At 38.6% G+C, this 25978-nt stretch overlaps 1 protein-coding gene across 4 annotated transcripts in view; it reads left to right on the top strand.

Moving 5' to 3' along the window:
- MNS1 (meiosis specific nuclear structural 1) overlaps window positions 1-25978 on the top strand; it is a 132006-nt gene that overhangs the window by 189 nt on the left and 105839 nt on the right. For 3 of the 4 annotated variants that reach the window (XM_028496315.2, XM_055087973.1, XM_007110726.3), the window contains exon 1: window positions 24678-24774. The exons of the other annotated variant lie outside the window; for it this stretch is intronic. In XM_028496315.2, the coding sequence (XP_028352116.1) occupies window positions 24772-24774 (3 nt within the window). In that variant the 5' untranslated portion in view covers window positions 24678-24771. Of the gene's footprint in view, window positions 1-24677; window positions 24775-25978 lie in introns of those variants that run through there. 4 annotated transcript variants of the gene reach the window in all.

Raw genomic sequence — 25978 nt, 5'->3', positions numbered from 1 at the left:
TGGAAGGATCTGGCTATGAGGGAATAGGGGAAAGTGTGGTGGTGTGAAAGCACATTCGTGGAAGAAAACATGAAGGAGAATATTAGAAGCTAAGACCAGAATGCCTCAGGGTCAAATTATAGCAGACCTTGAATGCTGGCCAAAAAGCTTGCACTCTAACCAGTAAGCAGGAAGCCCTACAAAGGAAGAATTTATAAAAATTTCCAACTTCTTGAACATCTATTGAACTCTTTCTCAAAAGTGAATTCTCCATCCTTGGAGGTTTAAGGACCAACTGGATGTGCTTTTATCCACCTATCCACTTATGATTTATAGAGATTCACAAAGAGGATTTATGCATGGACTAGGTAACTGCTATGGTTACTTCTGATTGAGATTACAAAATCAGGATTTTGGAACTAGAAATTGACCCCAACATCACAGGAGGGAAGAATGAATTTGTATTTAGTAGGTGCTAAATGTATGCTTCCACAATTAATGAATGACATGAACAGAGTTGTGCTTTAGGAAAAGGAATTTGGCAGCAATGTTTAAACTAGATTAGCAAGCAGGGAGAGACTGGATATAGGGAGACCGCTTAGGACACTGTTATTCATTTTCAAGGCCTAAACTAGGTTAGTGGAAATGGGAATGGAAAGTAGATAGACACGGTGGATGTAGAATCAAATGACTACTTGGTTGTAATTATCTGTGACTCTCTTCCTCAATGGATTGAAAATTCCATGGGAGCAAGAAGTGTATCTTATTTGACTTTCTATCCCCACTGCCTAACAATGACTAGCACATCTAAGTGCTCAGCAGGTATTGAATGAGGTTGTGGAGTCAGTGTTTCCTGGCTGAATGAGTAAGTAGTTGAGATGGTATCATTAGAGGGGCACTGGATATCCAAGCTGCTGGACAAGGGGCAGCCAGAGTCCCTGGATCTGAGCCCAGGACTTGGGTGGCCCTGGGCCAGAGGGAACACAGGACACAGCATCTGTCTCTACTTCCTCACTCTCCATGCCAGACAGGGCTTCATCCCCACATTTAGAAATAAAACTATCAGAAATTTTCACATTTAGGTCACCCCACCCTTGCCCTGTCTTCCCTCTTTGACTTAACTTCTCATCAGCATTTGACACAGCTGACCATTTCATTCTTGGAACATTCCCTTCACTTAACTTCCAAGACATTACTCTGCTGGTTTTCTTCCTACCTTACTGATGGCCCCTTTCATTCTATGCATTTTGGCTTAAGCTCCTACTCCCAATCTTTAAATCAATGGTTCTAAGTCTTAGCTGCACATAAGAATCACCAGGAGCTTTTTTTTTTTTTTTTAAAACATCTTTATTGGAGTATAATTGCTTTACAATGGTGTGTTAGTTTCTGCTTTATAACAAAGTGAATCAGTTATACATATACATATGTTCCTCCCCATATCAACTCCCTCTTGAGTCTCCCTCCCATCCTCCCTATCCCACCCCTCTAGGTGGTCACAAAGCACTGAGCTAATCTCCCTGTGCTATGAGGCTGCTTCCCACTAGCTAGTTGTTTTACATTTTGGTATTTGTTTTTCTCTTTCTGACTTACTTCACTCTGTATGACAGACTCTAGGTCCATCCACCTCACTACAAATAACTCAATTTTGTTTCTTTTTATGGCTGAGTAATATTCCATTGTATATATGTGCCACATCTTCTTTATCCATTCATCTGTCAATGGACACTTAGGTTGCTTCCATGTCCTGGCTACTGTAAATAGTGCTGCAATGAACATTGCGGTACATGAACTCTTTTTTAAAATAAATTTATTTATTTATTTTTATTTTTGGCTGCCTTGGGTGTTGCTGCAAGTGGGCTTTTCTCTAGTTGTGGCAAGCGGTGGCTACTCTTTGTTGTGGTGCACGGGCTTCTCATCAGGTGGCTCCTCTTGTTGCAGAGCACAGGCTCTAAGCACGCGGGCCTCAGTAGTTGTGGCACTCGGGCTCAGTAGTTGTGGCTCACGGGCTCTAGAGCACAGGCTCAGTAGTTGTGGTGCACGGGCTTAGTTGCTCCACAGCATGTGGGATCTTCCTGGACCAGGGCTCGAACCCATGTCCCCTGCACTGGCAGGCAGATTCTTAACCACTGTACCACCAGGGAAGTCCCTGAGTAAATGTTTTTGTCATTCCCCACATCTAATCCATCATCAAATCCTGATAGTTTTATTTCTAAATTACATTCTAGACCCAACCACTTCCCATCACCTCTGCCACCACCATTCTCAGCCCTCACTGTTCCACAGCCATGGCTTCCCGACTGTTCTTCCTGACTTCACTCTTGCTGCTTTACAGCTCACATAGCCCTTAAAGGGCTCTTCAAAAACTTACATCATATCTTATTTCTTCCTCTTTAAAAATCTGTCCAGTGGCTTCCTATTATATGTAGAACAAAATTCAAACTCTCTAGTCTGGCCTTCAGGGTTCTTTGAGATCTGACCTTTCCTACTATCCAACCTCTCCCTCACTCTCCCCTTCATTCACTCTGTTCCTGCTGTACCTCCTTTTTGCTGTTTGTGATAGCCTTTGCCTCGCAAGCTCTTTGCCTGAATCTTCATGTGGCTTGATGCTTACAGTGTTCAGATCTCTGCTCACATGCTATCTCTTTAAAAGAGTCTTTGCTGACCTTGCCTCTCACAGCTAAAATGGTCATTATCCCTCCCCCCAGTGGTCCTCTATTTTAACCCTGCTTTATTCTCTTCTTAGCTCTTATTATTATCTGAAATCATGGTATTTGTTTATTTCTGTCTCCCCTCCGCTGCCAGGAGGAGACAGGGGACTTGTCTGTTTTGTTTATTACCAGTAGTTTGTCAGTAATTATCTGTTGAATGAATTGTTAAATCCAGACTTGGAATTCAAACTGATAGTGAAGCAGACTGTACTACCAAGTTGTCACTGTGAGGTAGATGAATAATCTCAGCACGAGGCATAATTAATTAAAGACTCTATCAAAGGTGTTTCAGGAGAGTCTCTGCCTTAGCCGGTAGGCAGGCTGTCCGCCCTAAACTTCCTTCCTTCCTCTAGTCATGGTGTCTGAAACTCTCCCATTGGCAATTCAGATTCATGCCTCTATGTTGGAAGGTTTTCCCCTCCTCTTGAATTCTCTACCGAAATTCAGATGCCTTCAGCATGTGTCCATTGGCTAATAAAAGATTCGGGAAAAAGGATTTTCTGAGAGATCAGACCAAGAACAGAAGGGACTAAGAGCAGAGGGAAGGCAGCTGATGGCCACACTAAATTTTCTTCACCATATGCTATAATGCCTTTGACAGAGTCACTGGAGGGAATCAGTCCTATAGAAAGCTGGATTGCTATAGGCCTTAACAAAAGACTTTCTGTGTGGATTCCAGTGGGACTAACAACCTCCTAATCTCTCCCTCTCCTGTGTACTTCCTATTCCACTCCGCAATCCCCAGTATAATTTCCTGCATATGGGGACTTGACAGTTTGGTAGTCTACCCTCCTGATTGTTTTTCTATCACAGTAAATCAACCAGCCCAACCTATATCCTTAAGAAAATAGTGATTTTTAAATGCCTAAACAATATGTTATAGTATTCTTAAATGCTAGTTGAAAACATTTCCTTATTATAAGGTAGTACTTATATTTTAATAACACGTTAGAAACAAAGAATTTAATTTCCCTAGTATTCAAATTTGGGTTCCCTGAGAAGTAGACTCAGAGATGGAGATTAGCATGCAGAGCATGTAGCAGGGAGCACTCTTTTTTTTGTTGTTTGTTTGTTTGTTTTTGTGGTACGCGGGCCTGTCACTGTTGTGGCCTCTCCCATTGCGGAGCACAGGCTCTGGACGCACAGGCTCAGCAGCCATGGCTCACGGGCCCAGCCGCTCCACAGCATGTGGGATCTTCCCGGACCGGGGCACGAACCCACGTCCGCTGCATCGGCAGGCGGACTCTCAACCACTGCGCCACCAGGGAAGCCCAGGGAGCACTCTTGGGATCAACATTTGTGGAAGGGAAGGAGGCAGGACTGGGCACAGGGAAAAGCTGAGATCAGTGCTGCTTCCACAAAGGCCTCAGCTCAGCCCCTGGAGAGCACTTCAGAAGAGCTGGGATGGCCTTTTAGAGTTGACTCCCCTTGCAGTGAGGAAGCTAGGGTTTCAAACTACCACATCAGACAGACATTGGATGCAAGCTGATCCTCTGTGAGAGAGGGGGCTGTGTGGCCAAGGGCAATTTCTGGAGAGGACTGACAGCTGAGGGTTATCTAGTGACAGCACTCCTAGCATCTAGGAAAATAAGTCCTTAGACCAGAATACAGACCTGGGCAACACGACACAGCATCCATTACACCTTGTGTTTTCATGTTAATGTCGCTTTTTGGTTGCTAACATTATTCTGGGTATCTATTGCAAGGCAGTTTGATTAATTATGTACTAAGAATCTCCCTCCACTGAGTTGGCTTTACTACTGAGGAATCTTTTCTTGTTCATGCTGTGCTTCTGAAATACTTTCACTTTTCTGTCCATAACGTGCTATATTCATATGCAGACGAGAACTTTGTTTTTTGATGTTGTTGTCATTCTTATTTAACATTGTGTGAAGCACTCACAGGATGTACGAGGGTTCTCAGATAGTTTCTTGGCCATCTGCAGTGGCCAGTCCGGATGATTAGAAAAGTTAAGATTCGACTCTCATTAATCCTGCAGACTCATTTGAATACATGTCCCAGAATTTTCTTTAAAATAAATAAATAAAACCCTCAGCCTAGATGATGTTGGAGGAACTAATTACCCAGGCTTCCCATTATAGTTTTGTCTGTGTAAGGACTGCCAACTGGGGCCCTGAGTAAGCGTAATTGAGAATTAATGTGTTCTGCGGCTCAGAGTTGGGAAATAAAACTGAGACGACCCACATAAAGGAAAAAAAGATGATTCTTATCATGTAATTGAGGCAATAAGGACCCATGATTGTTGGCTTTATTGCTCAGGCCTAGCACACGGACAAAGACAAAAGGACCTTCTTTCTGCTATGGTTTTTCAATCTGGCAAATTTGGTCTCTGAAATAAGACTAAATTATACCTTGTTCATCTCTGCAAAAACATGGACATGAAAGAGCAAAGAAGTTATACTTAGTAAGTTCAACACATGTCCCAGCGAGCATTAAGCATATAATAGATTCTTATTTGAGATGGTCTACTTGTCTGGAATTCTAATATTGTGGTTGGGACTAGGAGGTGGTATCGGGTGCATCATGTGCCTATATCCCTCTCCCTGCACTACTCCCAGCAACTGAGGATGATGAGGGAAGTTCCCTTTTTTCCTTGCAGCTTTGGTTTATTGCTAGGGAGGCTCTACTCAGTGTTTTTGTTTGGATGGCAATATAGTCCAGTGGCTTGGCATGTGACTCTGAAATCCTGGCTTCATACCTTAGTAGTTGTATTATGTTAGGCATCCTAAACTATCTGCTCTAATCCTTAGTTTCTTCCTCTCTAAATTTACAATGACCAGAGTTCCTACTCCTAGAGTTGTTAAAATAATTAGACAATGCATGTGAAGTGCTGATGGTGCATAGTAAAACCAGTAAATATTAGGTATTATTGTTTGCTCAGAATGAGTTCACAGGTATAAGATTAGGTTGAGAGTCACTTGGACAATTTCTGGGACAAAGAAAGGGGCAGATAGATTTGGTTGAACTGCTAATTCTTTTAATATATACAATTAAGTAAATAAAATAGCAACAGAGAAGTTTCCATGCAGAGTTGAAACCAATGAGATAGATTCCCTCTTTAAAGTTAGATCTAACTGTGGGAGCTGGATTAGATAATTTATTGGTAGAAAAGGTAATATTAAATGTTAAGTTAGGAGTGGCCATTGCTGTCATTGCAAGTCCAGGAATAGTCATTTCTGTCAATCACAAAAGATATGTCAGTCAAGGAATTGTATTTTCCTATACCAAAAAGCCTTCCCTAGCTGAGCAGAACAAGATGTAGACTCACCAAACTCAACAACCTGCTTTTCTCACAAGAAAACATAAAACTTAAGAATAGAATTTTAAATTTTGATCTGGTAGCCAACTTAGGCTCTGCTCCACTAAGGTATTATTAACTGGGTAGGAAAAACAGGTCTCTGTAAAACCTAAAACGTTTCTAGCACACGTATTCCTTAATCTAGGTATTTTATTTGGAAATTTTAAACTTCTATGTTAGAATGCCTGTTGATTTTTATGTTTAAGAGAAGTGTTTCTTCCATATCGTGTTGTCTTTTCTAGTTGAATTTGCTCCGTCTTTATTCACTCAACAAATATTTATTGAAGGGCCACTATGAACCAGTTAGGTAGTAGGTAGGTGTTCTGAGTGGAGGTAAAAGGAGGAGGATAAAAACAGTTAACAGGCAAATGTCTTTGAAAATTCTATTGAAAATGTGTATTATTTTTATACTTTACATTCATGTGTCTGAATGAACTCATCTCTATGCTTCCTTAGAGTTGGGACCACATCTCCGTAGTATTTTGGTAAAATTTCTGTTATCTCTGACAAGCATCCACTTGACACATTTGCGAAGGGATGCTAAAAGATTGTTGTAGTCAGTAGCAGGAGACAGTGACCCTAAGGGCAATGTGATTACCAGTAATATAGTTTCTCTGATTGGAAGAAAGTTAGCTACAGGTATAAATGCAGCCTGAATAAATGATACAATTTGTGGATCTGTTTCTAGACATCAAGATTTAAGAAAGTTTAAGGAGTTAAGTTTTATTTATTTAAAACGAAACACAAGAAAATCAAGCTGCAATCATCAGAAAAAGGAAAAATGGAATAGAGAGAAAAGGCAAGTTAAAATGAAAACCATCGTTTCTCTCTGAAATTATAACAGTGTTGGTAAAGGCTTTGGTATCTTGCCCGCTACAGGTGAGAATAATTTCTAAAATATAAAGTCAAGGTTTCACTGAAGGCATCCGGAAAGATTAGCATCCAGTAGAATTGAAAGGAATCATGTTTAGTTTTTTATTTATTTATACTGCATTCTTCTATTGCTTCTTCCATCCTACTTCCTTTCATTTAAGGGAATCTCAAATAATTTGTTTTGGCTTTTCTGTGAAGACTGTGAGAGGGGAATGCATGGCTCTACCCATAACCTCCTGAATCAGACCATCTGGAGAGTGTGATTCATTCACCTGCACATTTTTTTGGTAGTAAAATAAACATAACATGAAATTTACCATCTTAACCATTTTTTAATGTACAATTCATTGGCATAAGTATATTCATATTGTTATGCAACCATCACCACCATCCATCTCCCAGACTCTTTTCTTCTTGCAAAACTGAAAAGTCTGTGCTCATTAAACAATAACTCTCTGCTCTTGTCTCTTCCCCCAGGCCCTGACAACCACCATTCGACTTTCTGGCTTTATGACTTTGACTATTCTAGGTATCTCATGCAAGTGGAATCAGACAGTATTTGTACTTTTGAGAGTGGCTTATTTCACTTAGCACAATGTCTTCAATGTTCATCCAGGTTGTAGCATGTGTCAGAGTTTCATTTCTTTTTAAAGGTGAACAATATTCCCTCGAATGTATATGTCACATTTTGTTTATCCATTCATCCATCTGTGGACACTTGGGCTGCTTTCACCTTTTGGCTATTGTGAATAATGCTGCTATGAATTTGGGTGTACAAATATCTCTTCAAGACCTGCTTTCAGTTATTTTGGGTATATGCCCAAAAGTAGGATTGCTGGATGTATGGTAATTCTATTTTAATTTTTTTAAGGAAGAACCAAACTGTTTTCCATGGCAGCTACACCATTTTATATTCCCACCAACACAAGAGTTCTGATTTCTCCACATCCTTGCCAACAATTGTTGTTTCCTTGTTTTGTTTTTTTAATAGTAGTTATCCTACTAGGTGTGAGATGATATCACACTGTGGTTTTGATTTGCATTTCCCTAATGATTAGTAATGCTGAGCATCTTTCCATGTGCTTGTTGGCCATGTGTATGTCCTTGAAGTGTCTATTCAACTCCTTTGCCCATTTTCAAAATTGGTTGGGTTTTTGTTATTGTTGAATTGTAGGAGTTCTTTATATATTCTGGATATTGACCCCTTATCAGATATATGATTTGTAAATATTTTATCCCATTCGCTGGATTGACTTTTCACTCTGTTGATTGTGTCTTTTGATGCACAAAATATTTTTATTTTTACATAGTTCAATTTATCTATTTTTTTCTTTTGTTACCTGGGCTTTTGGTGTCATGTCCAAGAAAACACTGTCAAATCTAATGTCATGAACTTTTTACCCTATGTTTTCTTCTATGAATTTTACAGTTTTAGCTCTTAGGTTTAGGTCTTTGATTCATTTTGGATTAATTTTTGTGTATGGTATAAGGGAAGGATCCAACTGATAAAACTGAATTCCCATTCAGGATTAAAACTCTTCACAAACAAGGGAATAAAACACCTACAGTATGAAAAGCAGTTTCCAATGTGTAACTTTTATATTACAGCATATACAGTATAATTTCTGTTAAAAATCTGTAAGTATATATGTGCACGGTTCACTAAAGTGTTAATAGTCATAATCTCTGGGTAAAGAAATACAGTGTTCTGTTCTTATATTTAGTTATCTATATTCTTACTTTCTAACAATGTACATATAATACTTTTGCAGTAATAAAGCAAAAAACAAACAAAATCTGCAGCAAACATCATACTTAGAGGTGAGATGTCAAACATATAAGTTAAGGTTGCCCCTATTAGTTCTTCTATTTGTCGTTTTTTTGTAGGTTCTAGCCAGTTCAATAAGGAAGGGAAAATTTTTAATGGTATAAGGAGAGGAAAGAAAAGCAAAAAAATGTTTATAAACATGGAAACTCAAGAGATAGCAGAAATGATTATAATTTTAAATGGAATTCAGAAAGACTGGTGGATATAAAGTCAATATGCAGAAGCAATTTGCATTCTTATATAACAGCAATAAGCAGAAAATTAATTTTGTAAAAGATACAGTGCTGGATGTCTATTTGTCCCTCCAGATTTACTCTCTACTCTTGTCCATGCTTGGTAATGCCTTATTGACTAGTGATAAGAGGCTCCCTTGTTCTTTGGCTTCTCATTAGTTTAAGCAGCTGGAGATCAAGGAAGGGTGAAAGAGGATGGGGATTATATTGCCTCACCTCTCTTCCTGTGAGGTTGTTCCTGGCTGGCTGTATCCCTTGACCTAAGGTCCCAGCTGCCATCAAAGTAGCAGTTTTTTACTTTGGGTTCTGGAAAATTGCCTCTTCCCCTTGCCTTTAGGGTTAGGAGTTCATATATATATATATATATATATATATATATATATATATATATATATATATATATATATGAACTGAGGGCAGAGAATAGCCAAGGAAGTTTGAAGAACAGCAAATCTGGTCAAATATTATTATAATTTTACATAGTAATAGTATTATATAAAAGTATTATAGGAAACATATAGTAATTAAATAACCATGAAGTTGGTGCACTGTAAATTATTAGGGAAAGACAATGATGCTGGGACAATGGTTATCCATATGGACAAAAGAATAATAAAATTGTATACTTATATCACATTATATAAAAGATACGTAAATTCTAGGTGAATTATAGATGGATCATGAAAAGCTTTATGAACGCACATTATTAAAGGATTGTTTAAATAAGGCAAAACCCCCCATAAGACATAAAGGAAACAATTGATAGATTTGACTACATTGGACTTAAAATTTCTGTGCATTAAAAGGGATCTTAGAGAAAGTAAAAATATAAGCCAGAGCTTGGAGAAAACAAATAAAGTAGATGTATGTGTACTACCATGTAATTTCACAAGCACAATGTGGAATTAAAAGCTATTTGCAGAAGTATGGCTCAGTTTTATCATTAAAGCATGCAAAATAATATCACATTTTTTTCAGAGACTGAATTGATTCATGCTATTAAAAGTATAAAGACATGCATGAGAATGATAAATGCTATTAAATACAGAACAGTGTTATCTCTAGAAGGAAAAAATGAGACAGGTTGATGTTTACAAGTGCACAAAACAGCTTCCATAGTTTTTCTTATGTTGTATGAAAACATGGGTGTCATATTATTCTCCATACCTTTCTGTATGTCAGAAATATTACCAATGCAAGTGGACATGATATAAAAGTAGCAACTAGATACCAGCAATCAAAGTTCAAGAAACTAAAAGTTGTGGGATCTAAGTTTTAAAATCTAAACTAGATATGACTGTAATATTTAAGGGAAAAGTAGGAAAATAAAGCATTGTTTAAATGAATAGATGTTAAAAGGAGGATAACATAAAATATTTCCTTATTAACGGGAAATCGAAACTGTGGGGGGTTTTTTGTTTGTTTGTTTTTGTTTATATTTTTGATAGAAAATTTACCAACATCTTTTCTACTAGTAATTCAATGTTGACCCAAGGTAAAGGCTATTTATGGAAACTCAGAAGCCAAAGAAGAATAAGAAAAACATAATGGAATTAGATGAAGTAGGTGTGGACAGAACTAAAATCCCTGATCAGATGTCCTTGAGCACTTCAGAAATTGGTAAAGAATTTCACAAGGGGCTTCCCTGGTGGCGCAGTGGTTGGGAGTCCACCTGCCGATGCAGGGGACACGCGTTCGTGCCCCGGTCCGAGAAGATCCCACATGCCGTGGAGCGGCTGGGCCCGTGGGCCATGGCCGCTGGGCCTGCGCGTCAGGGGCCTGTGCTCCGCAGCAGGAGAGGCCACAGCAGTGGGAGGCCCGCGTACCGCAAAAAAAAAAAAAAAAAAAAAAAAAAAAAAAGAATTTCACAAAACTACTGTCTATCTAATTTTATAAAACTCTGGTAGAGTTTCTGCTGAGGTTCTGAATGCAAAAAAAAAAAAATGTCAGCACAGACTTTTTTTTTTTAATGGAAAAGAACGGCCTTAGTATTATGTCTGTCAAGTCACATTCCTTGCCCAGGATGCTATTGAACCTGTTTTGAAAGGATTAATTTGCAAATCTTAAAAAATAGTGTTGGACTTAAAATCAACATGAATTGGTGAAGATTAGAATCTGTCAGTTGAAGGTAATTTTCTTCTGTGATGGGTCTGTTAAAGGGCAGCGACAGTGTAATTAATTGCTTGAGGCTGAGAAACCCAATTAATCTCTAAGCTGACTTTTATTTCATATAATGTCAGTGCTAGAAGAGGCCTCAAGGATCATCCAGACTACTCTGTTCATTTTATAGACGAGGAAACACACATCAGGGAGGTTAAATGATTTGTTCAAGGTCAAAGATACTGTCTGTCCTTGCCGCTGAGTCCTGTAAATAGGTTCATATTGCATCCTTAAAGCTTTTATGAGTTTCTTTGCATCTGATCATGAAATATTATTTGAACATGGGTTTTTCTGGGAATTCATCTCATGAATATCTCCTTGGAAGGATTTCCAAGCCTCCATTTTTAAAATTTGAAGCCTGCTCCATAATGTTTATGCAGCAAAGGGGGAGTGGGGAGGGGCCATGTCCTCGTCTACACACTCCTGGAGACAGAGGAGCAGCCCTTTGTGGACTTGTGGAAAAACAGGGGTCCCAATTTGACGGTGTGAGTGACACCTAATCCTGATGGTAACTTGCAAGCCATGCCACCCCTTAAGGATTCTATGGGCCTGATTTTAAGACGTAAGTAGAAAAAGCTGGTATGCAGAGTATTTTTCGAGAAGTTATCAGTCTGGTAGCTATGATAACAAAGATGACATATGAGAAGATCAGCAGAAATGAGACAGCTACTGTAATTGTGGGAAGCATGGAGGCATGACTTGTGTCAGTGTGGCAGCCACGAGGTGTTCTGCTCAAATCTCCCTTTAAGAGAACCTGCTGCAAGGGTAGTGGGTGTCCAAGAACCTCCAGTTGCTGTGCATTTGGATCTCAGCAGCATTCATGCTGAGCCCTCGCTCTCCCGAAGCTGCTCCCAGCCAATGCCTGAGCATGGCTGGGTGTTTTGGGCCCAACATGGGACACCTCTACTGCAGAGTCTTTGCTTGGGGACTCCCCATTGGCCTGGCAGAGACTTTCTCAAATGTGCTGCAGTTTGAGGGTCCTCCTTTTTTGTTTCCTCTCTCCTTTTACAGGTGTCAGATCGGTAGCAATTCTGAAGGCTCTCCCTGCTTACCTCTACTTCTCCTCCTCTTTCATCCTTTATAGACCCTTCCCAAAATAAATGTCTTGACAGACCAGTTCTGTCTTGGCATCTGCATCTCAGAAGACCCTAGCTGATGCAGAGTATAACAATTGCCCTGGTTGATGCCAAGGAGGGATAAAAAAAATAACTTGAAAAAGAATTAGGATACTACTCTGCTGGTGAGGGCTGCATAGTAATTGTTTCTGTTTGGTTGTTGTCGTTCCCATTATTATAATTCCTTAACGGTGCTCCTTCATGAAAAAATTCCATGTTTCATAGATTCTAAGCTATACTTTTTTTTTTCATTTTAACCTTTCTGAAATTGGGATAGGTCTTAAAATTGATGATGTGCCAATTTAATTGGCAGAGTTTTTTTCTTCTTTACCGATGAATAAAATAACGGTGCATCCTACCACTGATGTATTGTAGATTCAGTAAAATACATTAGCTTAATTCAGGTCACCAGATGCTAGGTACTATAATGGATTTTAAAGAACTAAGGGGCTGGATTGGCCTTAGTGGGCTGTAATTTTGCTATTTCTTAGGTATATCTATGAGGAAAGGAAAACCCTAAGGAACAGGATTGTATTATAGAGAGATGTACAGCAGATAACTGTTGCCATGGGTATATTAATATAGAAAAGACTAGAGATCCAGTGAAACATTAAGTAATCATAGAAAGCAAGGAAATGTGTTCTTTCACTTCTGGCTCTATTCATTCCTTTATTCTTCCTTTTTTGGCTACTTTTATGACTGATAATTCCTTGCAGGCCATAGTCACCTTGTTTTCCTGGTTATTCTGTCATTCTCCCCGTAGTATCTTGTATACCGAAACCTATGATAATAAAGGTTTTCCCCTCTATGTGTTGAACCCCATGTTGTTATGTGGGCAAGAAGCACTGCATGGAAGACCAAGCAAATTTAGTAAGCTTACTAACAGTCTCCAGGGAGATGGGTTAGATGGAAGGATCTGTTGCCTGGAATCCCATAAATGTATCTGCTTATCTAAAATTGGAATCCTTGGCATGACTGCTTCTAAAATTAGGATTGAAACCATTGTTTCCCTTCTCTCCAGGCACAGCCTTTATGCCTGGATAAGTTCCCCTAGCACTCCCCATTTCCAAAATGGGGAAGTCTCTGCCTCTGAAAAAACATAATTGTTATTCCTTATCTGGACACAAATCAAAGAGTACTGGATACTCAGTAAATAGTTACTATTCTTGTTCTATAAATCCTATGCAGAACATAAACTGTGTAATGTATATACCATTAGTATATTACATATTTTCTTATGTAGAAATTAAAAGTGTGTTATGTAATCTATGGTCTATTGTTAACATATGCATTTTATTATAGCCATTAATTATAATGCATATTTTAACAAAACTGAAGGTTAGGTTTGCATAGGGAAGAATAAATGAGGATCATCTTGATATACTAATCCATAATTGTTAAAAGGACTGGTATCGTTTGTGGAAAAACATTCCATAAAATGAGAAATTTGCTATAATTCAGAAGTGAAGAGCATCTCCCTAAGATTGGGAAAGAGAGGCAATGTGATCCAATTCAGTAGTTTTTAAACTTTTTTGAGCTTGACCCATAGTGAGAAACACATTTTACGTCATGATCCAATATGTACATGCGTTCTTTCCTTCAATAACTGAAGTTTCACAAAACAATACCCGTCTTACTAGATTTGACGCCCTCTAATATTTTTCAGGCTATTCTATTTCTATTTAAATACTGTTCGTGATCCACAGTTTGAAAAATTCTGAACTCATGAAAAGAGCATGAGCTGGGGAGACAGACTTGGTACAAAACTCTGTCCCACTTTTGGCCCTGTCTGTGAACTTGGCAACTTGTTTCCTCTGAATCTTGTTTTCTGCATTTGTAAAACGAACTGGGTTGTTCTGATGATTATAGACAATTATATACGAAGTGACTGGCATGTAGTAGATGCTCAATAGATGATAAGGTACCAGGATAATACTTTCTAATATGAACTGTTTTCCACTACATTTCCGTATACACGTTGCCATCTATTACCTCAAGGTAAGCTTGTTAGAGAATTTCTGGACCATTCTTTTCTGTTAGCTCTATCACTTGATGGATACAGCTTCTCTCTTTCTCTCTTTCCCCCTCACACTCCCTACTCCTCCCTCCCCTCCAGCAATGGACCTAGCAGGGCTGGGTCTGAGGACAGAACAATGGAAATAGCCTTGTACCAGTACTTCTCTGCCTGGCTCCAGGTTCCCGCAGCCAGCTTGGGTCCTTCGACCCCCTCCGCAGGGGGCTGCCTTCTTCATCTGCCATTCCTCCTGGAGGGTTACTGTGTCCCTCTTCTTCCCCTAGGACCTTAGAGTTACTCCTCAGGTTCTGAGGGCCCAGTCATTCTCCTTTCCTGTGAGGGTGCTTAGGTTCCCCACAAATCACCTCTCCCTGGCCTGCCCTCCAGCCCTCCAGACACACCCACTTTTCTCTAGGTACATAGCTGACGTGCTATCATTTACTTTAATCATTCCTTTATCATTGCATATTTCAATCACCCCTAATTTTTTGCTAAATTAGAAAATTTTACAATGAATATAATAATGCATTTAGTGGTTTGTAAGTTGGAGTCTTGTTAATTTTCTTTTTTTTTTTACTTTTTTTTTTTTTTTGTGGTACGCGGGCCTCTCACTGTTGTGGCCTCTCCCGTTGCAGAGCACAGGCTCCGGACGCGCAGGCTCAGCGGCCATGGCTCACGGGCCCAGCCGCTCCGCGGCATGTGGGATCTTCCCGGACCGGGGCACAAACCCTTGTCCCCTGCATCGGCAGGCGGACTCTCAACCACTGTGCCACCAGGGAAGCGCTTGTTAATTTTTAATTAGAAAAAATTGCCATAAATGTACCAAATTTGATCAAATTAGGCACTTTTTCTGAAGCTAAGAAATGAAAAAAATACCTTTTTAAAGGTAATTTACATATATATTAATATGTATACATATACTTTTAAAAATCATTAAGAGCTTTATAATTCAGAAGCGGATGCCTCTGCTCTTCACAATGGTGTGGTCATCTTTGCTTCACCACTAACCAAATTACAGTCTCTGTGCACTGTAACACTGGACAAATCCCTAAGCAACTGTTACTTCATATCACAAGTTCCATACCCTGTTTATGTATACATGATTTTTTATATATTCCAATCCCCTATTTTACTACTAATTTACATCACTTTCATTCAATTCTGTGCCTATACCTGTTTGTCTCTACTTTGTTTTTCTCCTATGCTTAGAATTTGACGTTCAAGGTACAAAAAAAGGACATTTGAGGCAATTATCTGGATGAAGGTAATTTTTTTCCAATTACATGGTATTTTAAACAAAAGTGGCTTTTTACAAAATTACCCAGATAAAATTGTGTTCGTATCTACAACGAATAGGCCTTCTTTCTGTGTAGTGTTCCCCAGCCCTGGAAATGAGTATATAGCAATTCTGCAGTTATTTTCCAGTTTTACTTCAGAATTTACAAAGTCAGCAACTTCCTGGTCCCTGTAGACTTGGTGGGTGAGGGTGCCAGAGCAAGAGTGAAAGTGGGAGAGCAGGAGGGGAAGAGACCCACTACTCTAGGTTTAAATGGGGCAACAAATAAGCCATTTAATAGTGCCCTTCCCCCCACCCCAAACAATTATGTGACATTTGATCCCATCCTCACATAGTCAGTGTGATTCCCAGCTTATGGTGGCTAAAATATCTAGAAACAGATTTCATTTTCTTAACAGAACAATCAGATTCAACACATGGAAGCTGGCCTATTCTGAATCAACCAGAACATAGTCATTTCCTAACTGCATATAACAGAGAGAAAAAGTACAAAAGGAAGTTATATACGATGAAACCATTAAATGCAGATTTGCCACAAGGCAAGTTGGTAATGCTTGAACATTATGAAGTGCAAAAACTGCACAAACACATTATATTTTAAACACTCCATCTATTTAACAAACTATGTATGCTCTTCAGCTAAATAAGATGTATTGAGATTCAAGAGGCAGCACCGTACTGGCAAATCTCATCCTAAAGGCATCCATTAATATAAATCAACAGTAGCAATTTGGTTTGATCATTTATTTGCAAGAATCATTAAGGTTTATTAGCATAATTATTCCCTGTGGGATTTCATGTCAAGGAAATGAAAAATGGCATTATCAATATTTAAAAGATAAGTGTGTAATGTTCAGAGTACTTAAACAGTCATCTGCAGGTGGTGTCCAGCTGCAGCAAATTAGATTAGATTTGGGCATTTTTCTGAACAAAAGAAAAATTGTTTTGTTCTAATTGCTTCATTTTATCAAGCAATACGATTTTGTAAATAATTTCTCCTGCATAGTTAGAACTTACAGTGTATACCTATTAACATGCCTTATTTCATATCAGCACCTCCGATATGTTCAACCCCTTTTTGTTGTAACTATTGGGGAACATTAATCAGTATAATCCATCATTTATTATCAGGGAAAGCTTTTTCCCTTCAGTAATCTAGACCTTTAGTCTAGACCTGTAAGTGAAAAGCTATATCCCAAAGGGAAATGAACAATGAGATTTCCCCTTAATTCTGGGAGGGCATAAATCCGTCCTTAACAATGAAATATCATTTATAATAGTAATAATTTATCATGAGACATCTTTAAATGGGATAATTGGTTTTTTAAAATATATTTTAAAAATTTATTTATTTTATTTTTTATTTTTGGCTGTGTTGGGTCTTCGTTGCTGCACGCAGGCTTTCTCTAGTTGTGGCGAGCGGGGGCTACTCTTCTTTGTGGTGCACGGGCTTCTTATTGCAGTGGTTTCTCTTGTTGCGGAGCACGAGCTCTAGGCATGTGGGCTTATAATTGTTTTTTAAAAAGCCATACAATGGAATATTATTCAGTGATAAAAATAAATGCTCTATCAAGCCATGAAAAGACACGGAGGAAACTTAAATGCATATTACTAAGTGAAAGAAGTCAGTCTGAAAAGACTATATACTGTATGATTCCAACTATATGACATTCCGGAAAAGGCAAACTATAGAGACAGTAGAAACATTAGTAGTTTCCAGAGGTTTTATTGGTTTTATTCAGCTCCCCCTCACTATTGTGATTAAAAGTGTGGCAACCATTCCACAAATCCTTTTTTTTGTCTCTCATAACTTCTGATGACGTACATGGCTTCCCTTTAGTTTATTTGTACTAACTGAATGCAGTGCTTCTCCCACCACCACATAATAGATTCCCTACCTGAATTACCCTTCTAATCATCCTAACACTCAAATTAGTACATTCTAAATATAATGTTAATCCTTCAATGGATATTTATTAAGCTATGCTATGTTCAGGGCTCTGTGCTAACCACATTTTGGTAAATCTAGACAATTAATACTGCATTTAAACTATTGCTGTGTGTGATGTTATGAAATATTAATTGCATGTTTTAAGAAGCAAATAATATTGATATATTTAACTGCCTGATGAAACAGATAATCTATATATCGATGAGTGACATACTTTGTGTATTTGATTAATGAGTAGTCTCAAAGTTACAAATATTTCCTTGCAAAAACTAGTATCCTATTGTGATTTAGAAGTCCATTGTACATGATAGAGCTTACCTTCATCAAGTAACTAAACATTTAAAGATCAGATTTGTACCGTTAATGTTTCAAAGACATTTATATTTATTGATGTGTGAGCATTGCAGATAAATAATGTTGACTTGAGTCTACGTATGCAACCAAAGAATTTGTCATTTGGATGCCAAGCAATTAATTAGATTGTGTTACGTAGATAAGGAAATGAAGAAATCATAATGTATCTAGACTTTAGAGAAGTCTTTTTGGAGAATTCCCTCATTATATTCTTATAGAAGGGTATAGAAATATTGGTAGTATATTAGTAAAATTAGTGCATTGGTAAATTGTTGAATGATCGTACTCAAAGTTTGCTGATCTAGTTCCACCTGGAGAGATACTCTAGTAGTGCATATCAGGGCTTTGTGTTCTCCCAGTCTTACTCAGCATTTTTATCTATGAAGTATTTGAAAATATGAAAGGCATTTTTATCCAATTTGTAAATGATGTCAACTGAAAAAAACGCACAATGTAAGAGCTGTGAGTTAAGTTTTATTTGGGGCAAAATGAGGGCTATAGCCTGGGAGACAGCATCCCAAATAGCTCTGAGGAACTTCTCTGAAGAGGTAGGGGGGAAGGTCAGTATTATAGGTGATTTTAGTGGAGGTGGATACATGCAGTCAAGTTTACTTTTTTTTTGTAAAAAGTAAACTTGACTGCTAGTCTCATGAAGGTTGCTGCTAGTCATGAGGAGCAGATGTCTCTGTTAATGATTTTAGTGTCTTACTGCATATGAGAAGATGCAAGTATCTGGGCTCATAAAATCTTCTCCTGAAAGTTTCTAACTATTTGAAGCCCTGTTCTGCTAGTTGTTCCCAGAGCACAGAGTGCCTCATTCCTGATCTCCACCCTGAACTCCTTTCAGGGTGTATTGAAGGTCAGTTACTGCAGTGGCTAGTGACTTAATCCTTATAAAGGCAGATGGCAAGTGCCAATTTTTAGAGAGCAATGACATGACTCTGGGTTATCGAATTACTAGACAAACATGTTGCATGGATATTTTGGAGAACAAAACCAAGAATTAAAAATTGCAGTCAAGACTCTGAGATCACAGGGATTAAAGAAAGGAAACTGGCTAGTAGCTTCTAGAAAATAAAGAAGGGAGAGAGGAAAATGTGAGAAAGGAAATTAGAGGTTTTCCACTTTAACTACTAATAATCTTTAAAATCAAACATTGATTTTGATTTAAAAAGGCAATTAATGCTGCAAAAAGTTTTGTTTTTCTTAATCATTTTCACCCATGAAATTAAACCGAGATAGTGGTTGTTTCAGTTAGTAATTGCATTTGGATCACTGTAGTAGAATCCCGGGTGGAGAAGAGGACACAGAGGCTTAGACAAATTAGTTTACTTTTCTGTCAGATAGCATGAGGTCATGAGTTAGGCAGCCCAGGGCTGGTGTGGTAGCTCTGTGGTCATAAAGAAGCAAGGCTCCTTCTCTTTTTCTGCTCTGCCATCCAGAGCATGTGTTATCTCATTGGCAAGACAGCTGGTGGACTTTGTCATCACATACTCATATTAATGACAGAAGCCCACACATACAAAGGCCCTCTGACAAGAAAAAGCTCAGAGAAGTCCATTTTGGCCAGAGTTTGAAGAAGAAACCTGAAGGGCTAGATACATAAGCCTTTACAGGTCAGGTTGATGGTTTTAGACGTTCTTTAAAGGCCAAAAGAAAACTGTGAATTCTTATCATTAAGGAAAGTTTTTCCAGTATGAGACACCAGAGACCTAGTGTGCCAAGACCTGTCTAAAATACTGAGACTGGATCAGGATAACAGAGAACCCCCTTCCTTCCACCTCCTGGCTAGTAAGCAGGAGCAACAAAGAAGAGCAATCTGCTGGGGGAGGAGATGAGTATGGAGAGAACCTCTGACATGCAGCAACACAGGGAAGGCCTAAAGCTAAGGGTGAGTCAGGAATGTTGAGAGAAGCAATCTGGAAAACCAACTCCCAACATAAGCACAAGATAACACGAGAGAAATTTGAAGACAGTGGTGCACCGAAGCAACACAAAGTTCAAATCCAGCTCAACTTCTGACTATACAGAGTCAACCTCCTACATTCACTGTAGGAGAATAGGTGTGCTATTGCCAGGCATAAATATGACTTATCTCAGTCTCTGCTGTCTTACACATGATGTCTGGCATTCAATCAAAAAGTATGACACACACACACACACAAAACCGAGAAAAAACACTGTAAAAAGTGTACAAAGGTGAAGCAGTCAACAGAACAAAACTCATATGACCCAGATGGTGAAACTATCAGAAAAATTGAAATACTATAATTAATATACTAAAGTCTGTAATGGAAAAGATAGACAATATATGTGAAAAGATGGGTATTTTTAGCTGACAAGGTGGAAAGTCTAAGAAAGAGATAATGGAAATATTAGATAAAAACAAAATAGTAATGAACATGAAGAATGCCTTTGACAGGCTCATCAGAAGACTTGACATAGCTGAGGAAAGAGTCAGAAAATTTGAAGATGTAGCAATAAAAATTACCTAAACTGAAACACAAAGATAGAAAGATTGGAGAAGGAAAAAAACAGGAGCATTTGAGAACTTCACGACACTATCAAATCACCTAACATATGTGGAAACCTATGTATTGTGGATTTATATATGTAAATAAAATATATGATAACAATAACACAAAAGATGGGATGAGGAATTGAAATTAAACTGTTGTAAACTGCATATATATATATATATATATATATACACACACACACACATATATATACATATATATAGTATATCTTAGGGCAATCAATAAAAAATAAGAGGTATAAATAATAAGCTGATAATGAAAATAAAATGGAACTACAAAAAATAATCAAAAAGAAGCAAGAAAAAGAAGAGAAAATGAATCAATAACAGATGCAACAAATATTTTAAAATTTGAAAAATTGTAGATATCCATGCATAATATCCATAATGATATGTAGATATAAATGGCATAAACACACCAATTAAAGGATGGTGATTGTCAGATTGAATAAAAAAGCAACACCCAACTATACACTATCTACAGGAAAGCCATTTTAAATATAAAGACACATTAAAAGTAAAAGCAAGGAGAACGATATATTATGTAAACACTAGTTAAATAAAATCTGGAGTGCCTACATTAATATCAAAAAGACTTCAGAACAAAGACTATCACCAGGGAAAAAGAGGGTCATTTCAGAATGTTAATGTCAAAATATTTTTAGGACATAATAATAGTCCTAAAGGTGTATACATCTAACAATAGAACTTTAAAACACATGCAGCAAAAAAAGAACTGAAAAGAGAAATAAGCAAATCCACAGTTATTCTTGATGACCTCAACACTCCTCTCAGTAATGAATAAAGCAAATCGATAGAAATACAGTAAGGATATAGAATACCTGAACAGCATTCTCAATCAACTTGACCTTATTGAACATCTCACCCCAAACATCAGAATACATATTCTTTTCAAGGACACATGAAACATTAACCAGAACAGACAGTATTCTGAACAATAAAACAAACCTCAATTAAAAAGATTTGAAATCATACAGAGAGTGTTCTCTGACCATAATGGAATTAAACTAGAAATCAATAACAAAAAGACACCTGGACAATCTGAAATGTTTGGAAAGTTAACAAAACGCCTCTAAATAATTCATGGGTCAAAGACGAAGTGTCTGAATATTCTGAATTGAACAAATGAGAATGCACAACATATCATAATCTGTGGGAGGCAGCTAAAGCAGGGCTTAGAGAGAAATATAAGTTATACATTTATATTTGAAAAGAAGAATGGTGTTAAAGATTTAAGCTTTCACCTTATGAAACTATAAAAAGAAGAGCAAATTAAACCCAAAGCAAACTCAGAAGAAAATAATGATGGTAAGAGCAGAAAACAATGGACTTGTAAATAAAAAAACAATAGAAAAAAATTAATAAAACCAAAAGTTTGCTCTTTGAAAACATAAAATTAATAAAACTGACGAAGAACAATATTTCTTCAAAGTTATTTCTGGTAGAGCTTTCTCTTGTGTGCATAACAGTAATATAATTTCAATCATTTGTTCATTTAACAAATATTTATTTATCACTTACTATATGCCAAGCACTATTTTAAATGCTTGGGATACATTAGTGTTCAAAACAACAACAACAAAATTTCTGCTGACAGCCCAGTCAACAAGGTTTAATTAGAGGCTACTTTAAGAGATGCTATACATAAGCCATGATTTTCGTAGAGTTCTTTTGGAAGTTGCTAGACTAACGGGATTAAATGCAAATAATAGTTACATCCTGGTTTCAAAGTGTTTTGTACTGTACACATCCTGTTGTCAATTTTACTTTTGTAGTAACTGGGTTTATAAGACTCCCAAAAGACAGAAACATTGACAATATTCTCCCTATACACACACACACATACACTTGCACAAGTCCGTTCTGATGTTAGAAAACAATTTGAGTCTAAGGTGAGGTCTAAAAGCCCATTAGGGTTATCTATTTGCTATTAATCTCTTTGCATTTCAGTTTGGGAGGGTTCTATTGACATATCTTCAAGCTCACTGATTCTCTCTTAAGTGGTGTCCAGTCTACTGATATCCTATTAAAGGCATTCCTCATTTGTTACAGTGCTTTTGATTTCTAGAATTTCCTTTGGATTCTTCCATTTCCATGTCTCTGCTTAAATTACTCTTCTGTTTTTGTATGTGGTCCACATTGTCTGTCAGATCCCTTAGCATATTAATCATAGTTATTTTAAATTCCTGTTTAATTCCAAATGTGTGTGAGAGCTGAGTTTAGTTCTATGCTTACTTTGCTTTTCAGACTGTGCTTTCCCTTGCCTCTTAACAATCTGCCTTTAGCCTTGTAATTTGTTGAAAGGTGGACACGGTATATTGGGTAACAGGAACTGAGGTAAACAGGGCTTTAGAGTGAGTTTTTTTTATCATATGGCTAGGAGTTAAGCTGTGTTTAATGTTTGCTGTAGCTGTAGGTTCCAGAGGCTTCAGATTCCTCTGTTTTTGTTTTTGTCTCCTGCTGTCTTTGGATTCCCTAAGAATTCCTTGTTAGAGTGTGTTTTGAAGGACTTCCAGCTGTAATCAACTGTTATTACACTGGAGCATTATTGGTGTGGTGATAAAGTGTGGGAAAGGGGAAGCATTTTATGGTTTTATGGTTAAGTCTTTTGGTAGAGCTGTGTCCGTGGGCTGTGACCTTCACGAATATTTCTTAGATCCCCTTTGTCCACTTAGGTGAGACAGGAAGGCTGGAGGCAGAGAAATGTCCTTGCTCCAGGTAGAATAAGGCTCTGGTAAAATCTTTTCCTCTGTAAAGTAGGCCTTTATTGTGGAGAAGGCACTGGACATATTTCACAATGATTCTTCTTCTCAGCCTCCTGCCAGGACCATGGGAGATCTTTTTCGGTTCTTCATTGTGAGAACCTGGTGAGATTCCTGGAGACAAAACCCAGAGAAGTGTGGAGGCCTCCCTAACATGGCAGCCCCCACTAGTTTCACTGATTCTAGTCCATACTCAGTCTCCAGCAATCCATCAAAATTACCATTTAATTATTCCTAATTCATGGCTTCAGGGGCTTCTGCTCCATGTAAGGAGGTCTTGACTGTGACTCTCTGGATTTACCTCTCCCCACATTTCAGGGTGATGGGTTGCCCTGTGACCTCAGTTTTATGAGGAAGGCAAGAAAAGTCATTAGTTTCGAGTTTATCCAGCTTTATCTGGTAGTAAGGAGGGAAGTGATAACTTCCAAGTTTTTTATATTTTGGAGCTGAAACCATAAGTCCTATTTTTAACTAATCTTTTTTTTTTTTTTTTTTTTTTTTTTTTGTGGTATGCGGGCCTTCCCCTGTTGTGGCCTCTCCCGTTTCGGAGGACAGGCTCCGGACGCGCAGGCTCAGCGGCCATGGCTCACGGGCCCAGCCGCTCCGCGGCACGTGGGATCCTCCCATACCGGGGCGCGAACCCAGTTCCCCTGCATCGGCAGGCGGACGCGCAACCACTGCGCCACCAGGGAAGCCCTAACTAATCTTTAAGCAGACATATTGCTACACAAGATGGACTTCAAATTAGCGCAAACTAAGCCAAGTTCGCATGCTAACTACCTTAAAAATTTTTTTTTTCACTTTGGACAAGATTTCTGTAAATATGTCATCTCTAAAATCAGTATATTTGAGTAATTTCTCTGACCCATTCCTGTTCTTAAGTTCTTCCATTTAAAATGGACTTCAGTGTGTATCTTGCCAATAAAATAAACCTAACCCAAATCCTGCCATCATCTGTCTGCTCTCTTATTGGTACCTGGACCTTGTATTACATAGAATAAGATCCATGTGGCCCATATATTTTATTCCCCCAATTTACCAACAGCTTCTGTGGGTCCCCCACAGTGCACAGTTACTCAGCTAGGGAGACCGTGACCGTGCCTTCCACTGCCGAGGACGAATGCCGTCATCAACCCTGCAGAACCTGCATTGAGGCTGCAGTAAGTTCTGTGCACGGAAAGTGACGTTGGCCTCATGTCTTCGACAGGAGTTTGCCGTATTTCTCTGTAAACAGTTTGCACACCTCAGCTAGGCTCCCAACTCCACCAAACCGACAGATAGTGGCTTGAGGGAAATCTTGGCGCCTAACAGACTGCAAAGGGCTTGCCTCAGGACACATTTGGACTTCCTCTCCCTGTCTCCTTAAAATTTATGGAAAAACAAAAACAAAACCAAAAAACTTACGGAAGCAGCCGCCCTGCCAAGCCTCCCAAGAAGCTCAGCGCTCATTGGATAGGGCTGCGCCCAATGGGAGGCGGTGGCCTTCGCGGGTGGCTGGCGCCCTGCGGCGACAGTTGCCGGGAAACCGTATCAAAACCGGATAGCTCTGCTGGCGTCTTGGTTTACCGCCTGAGTTGGTGGCCGCCAGAGCGGGAGAGGGGGAGTTTCGTCGGCCGAGATGGTGAGCCTGTCGGGGGTCTCAAAACTAGTTGGTTGTCTGTTGATTTAATTCTAGTTTAGAGCCCCCCTGCTTCTAAGAAAGGATTTGAAGTGCCCAATCTGAGAATAAAGTGGAAAACTCGTATTTGCTTTCAGAGACCTTAGGTGCTATTATTTAAGGGACTACTTGGTTGTCTATTGATTTAATTCTAGTGTAGAGCCAAACTGCTTCTAAAAAAGGATTTGAAGTGCCCAATCTGAGAATAAAGTGGGAAACTCGTATTTGCTTTCAGAGACCTCAGGTGCTATTATTTAAGGTATGCTCCTGGTGGCTTCCAGCCTTTTTTCGTATTTCTCCACAGTATTTTAAATCGGCCCGGTAAAAATCTTGCTTCCCACACATCTGGAAATTTGGGAAATGTTTAAGAACCGCTGAACAAATGAGTGGAAATGAAGGTCCAGGAGAGAGCGAATGAATAAATAGCAGCGGGTTGACCTATTAAATGTATATTAGAAAAACGTGACCATTTTTTAAACATCTTTATTGGAGTATAATTGCTTTACAGTGTTGTGTTAGTTTCTGCTGTATGACAAAGTGAATCAGCTATATGTATACATATATCCCCATATCCCCTCCCTCTTGCATCTCCCTCCCACCCTCCCTATCCCACCCCTCCAGGTGGTCACAAAGCACCGAGCTGATCTCCCTGTGCTATGCAGCTGCTTCCTACTAGCTATCTATTTTACATTTGGTAGTGTATATAAGTCCATGCCACTCTCTCACTTCGTCCCAGCTTACCCTTCCCCCTCCCCGTGTCCTCAAGTCTGCATCTTTATTCCTGTCCTGCCCCTAGGTTTTTCAGAACCATTTTTTTTCTTTTAAGATTCCATATATATGTGTTAGCATATGGTATTTGTTTTTCTCTTTCTGACTTACTTCACTGTATGACAGACTCTAGGTACATCCACCTCCCTACAAATAACTTAATTTCATTTCTTTTGATGGCAGAGTAATATTCAATTGTATATACGTGCCACATCTTGTTTATCGATTCATCTGTCGATGGACACTTAGGTTGCTTCAATGTCCTGGCTATTGTAAATAGTGCTGCTATGAACATTGTGGTACATGAACTCTTTTTGAATTATGGTTTTCTCAGGGTATATGCCCAGTAGTGGGATTGCTGGGTCGTATGGTAGTTCTATTTTTAGTTTAGTTTTTTTTT

Source organism: Physeter macrocephalus, chromosome 11 (genome assembly GCF_002837175.3).
Source record: "Physeter macrocephalus isolate SW-GA chromosome 11, ASM283717v5, whole genome shotgun sequence".
Lineage (NCBI taxonomy): Eukaryota > Metazoa > Chordata > Mammalia > Artiodactyla > Physeteridae > Physeter > Physeter macrocephalus.
Note: the sequence above shows the minus strand (reverse complement) of the source record. Positions and strands in the feature narration are given on the sequence as shown.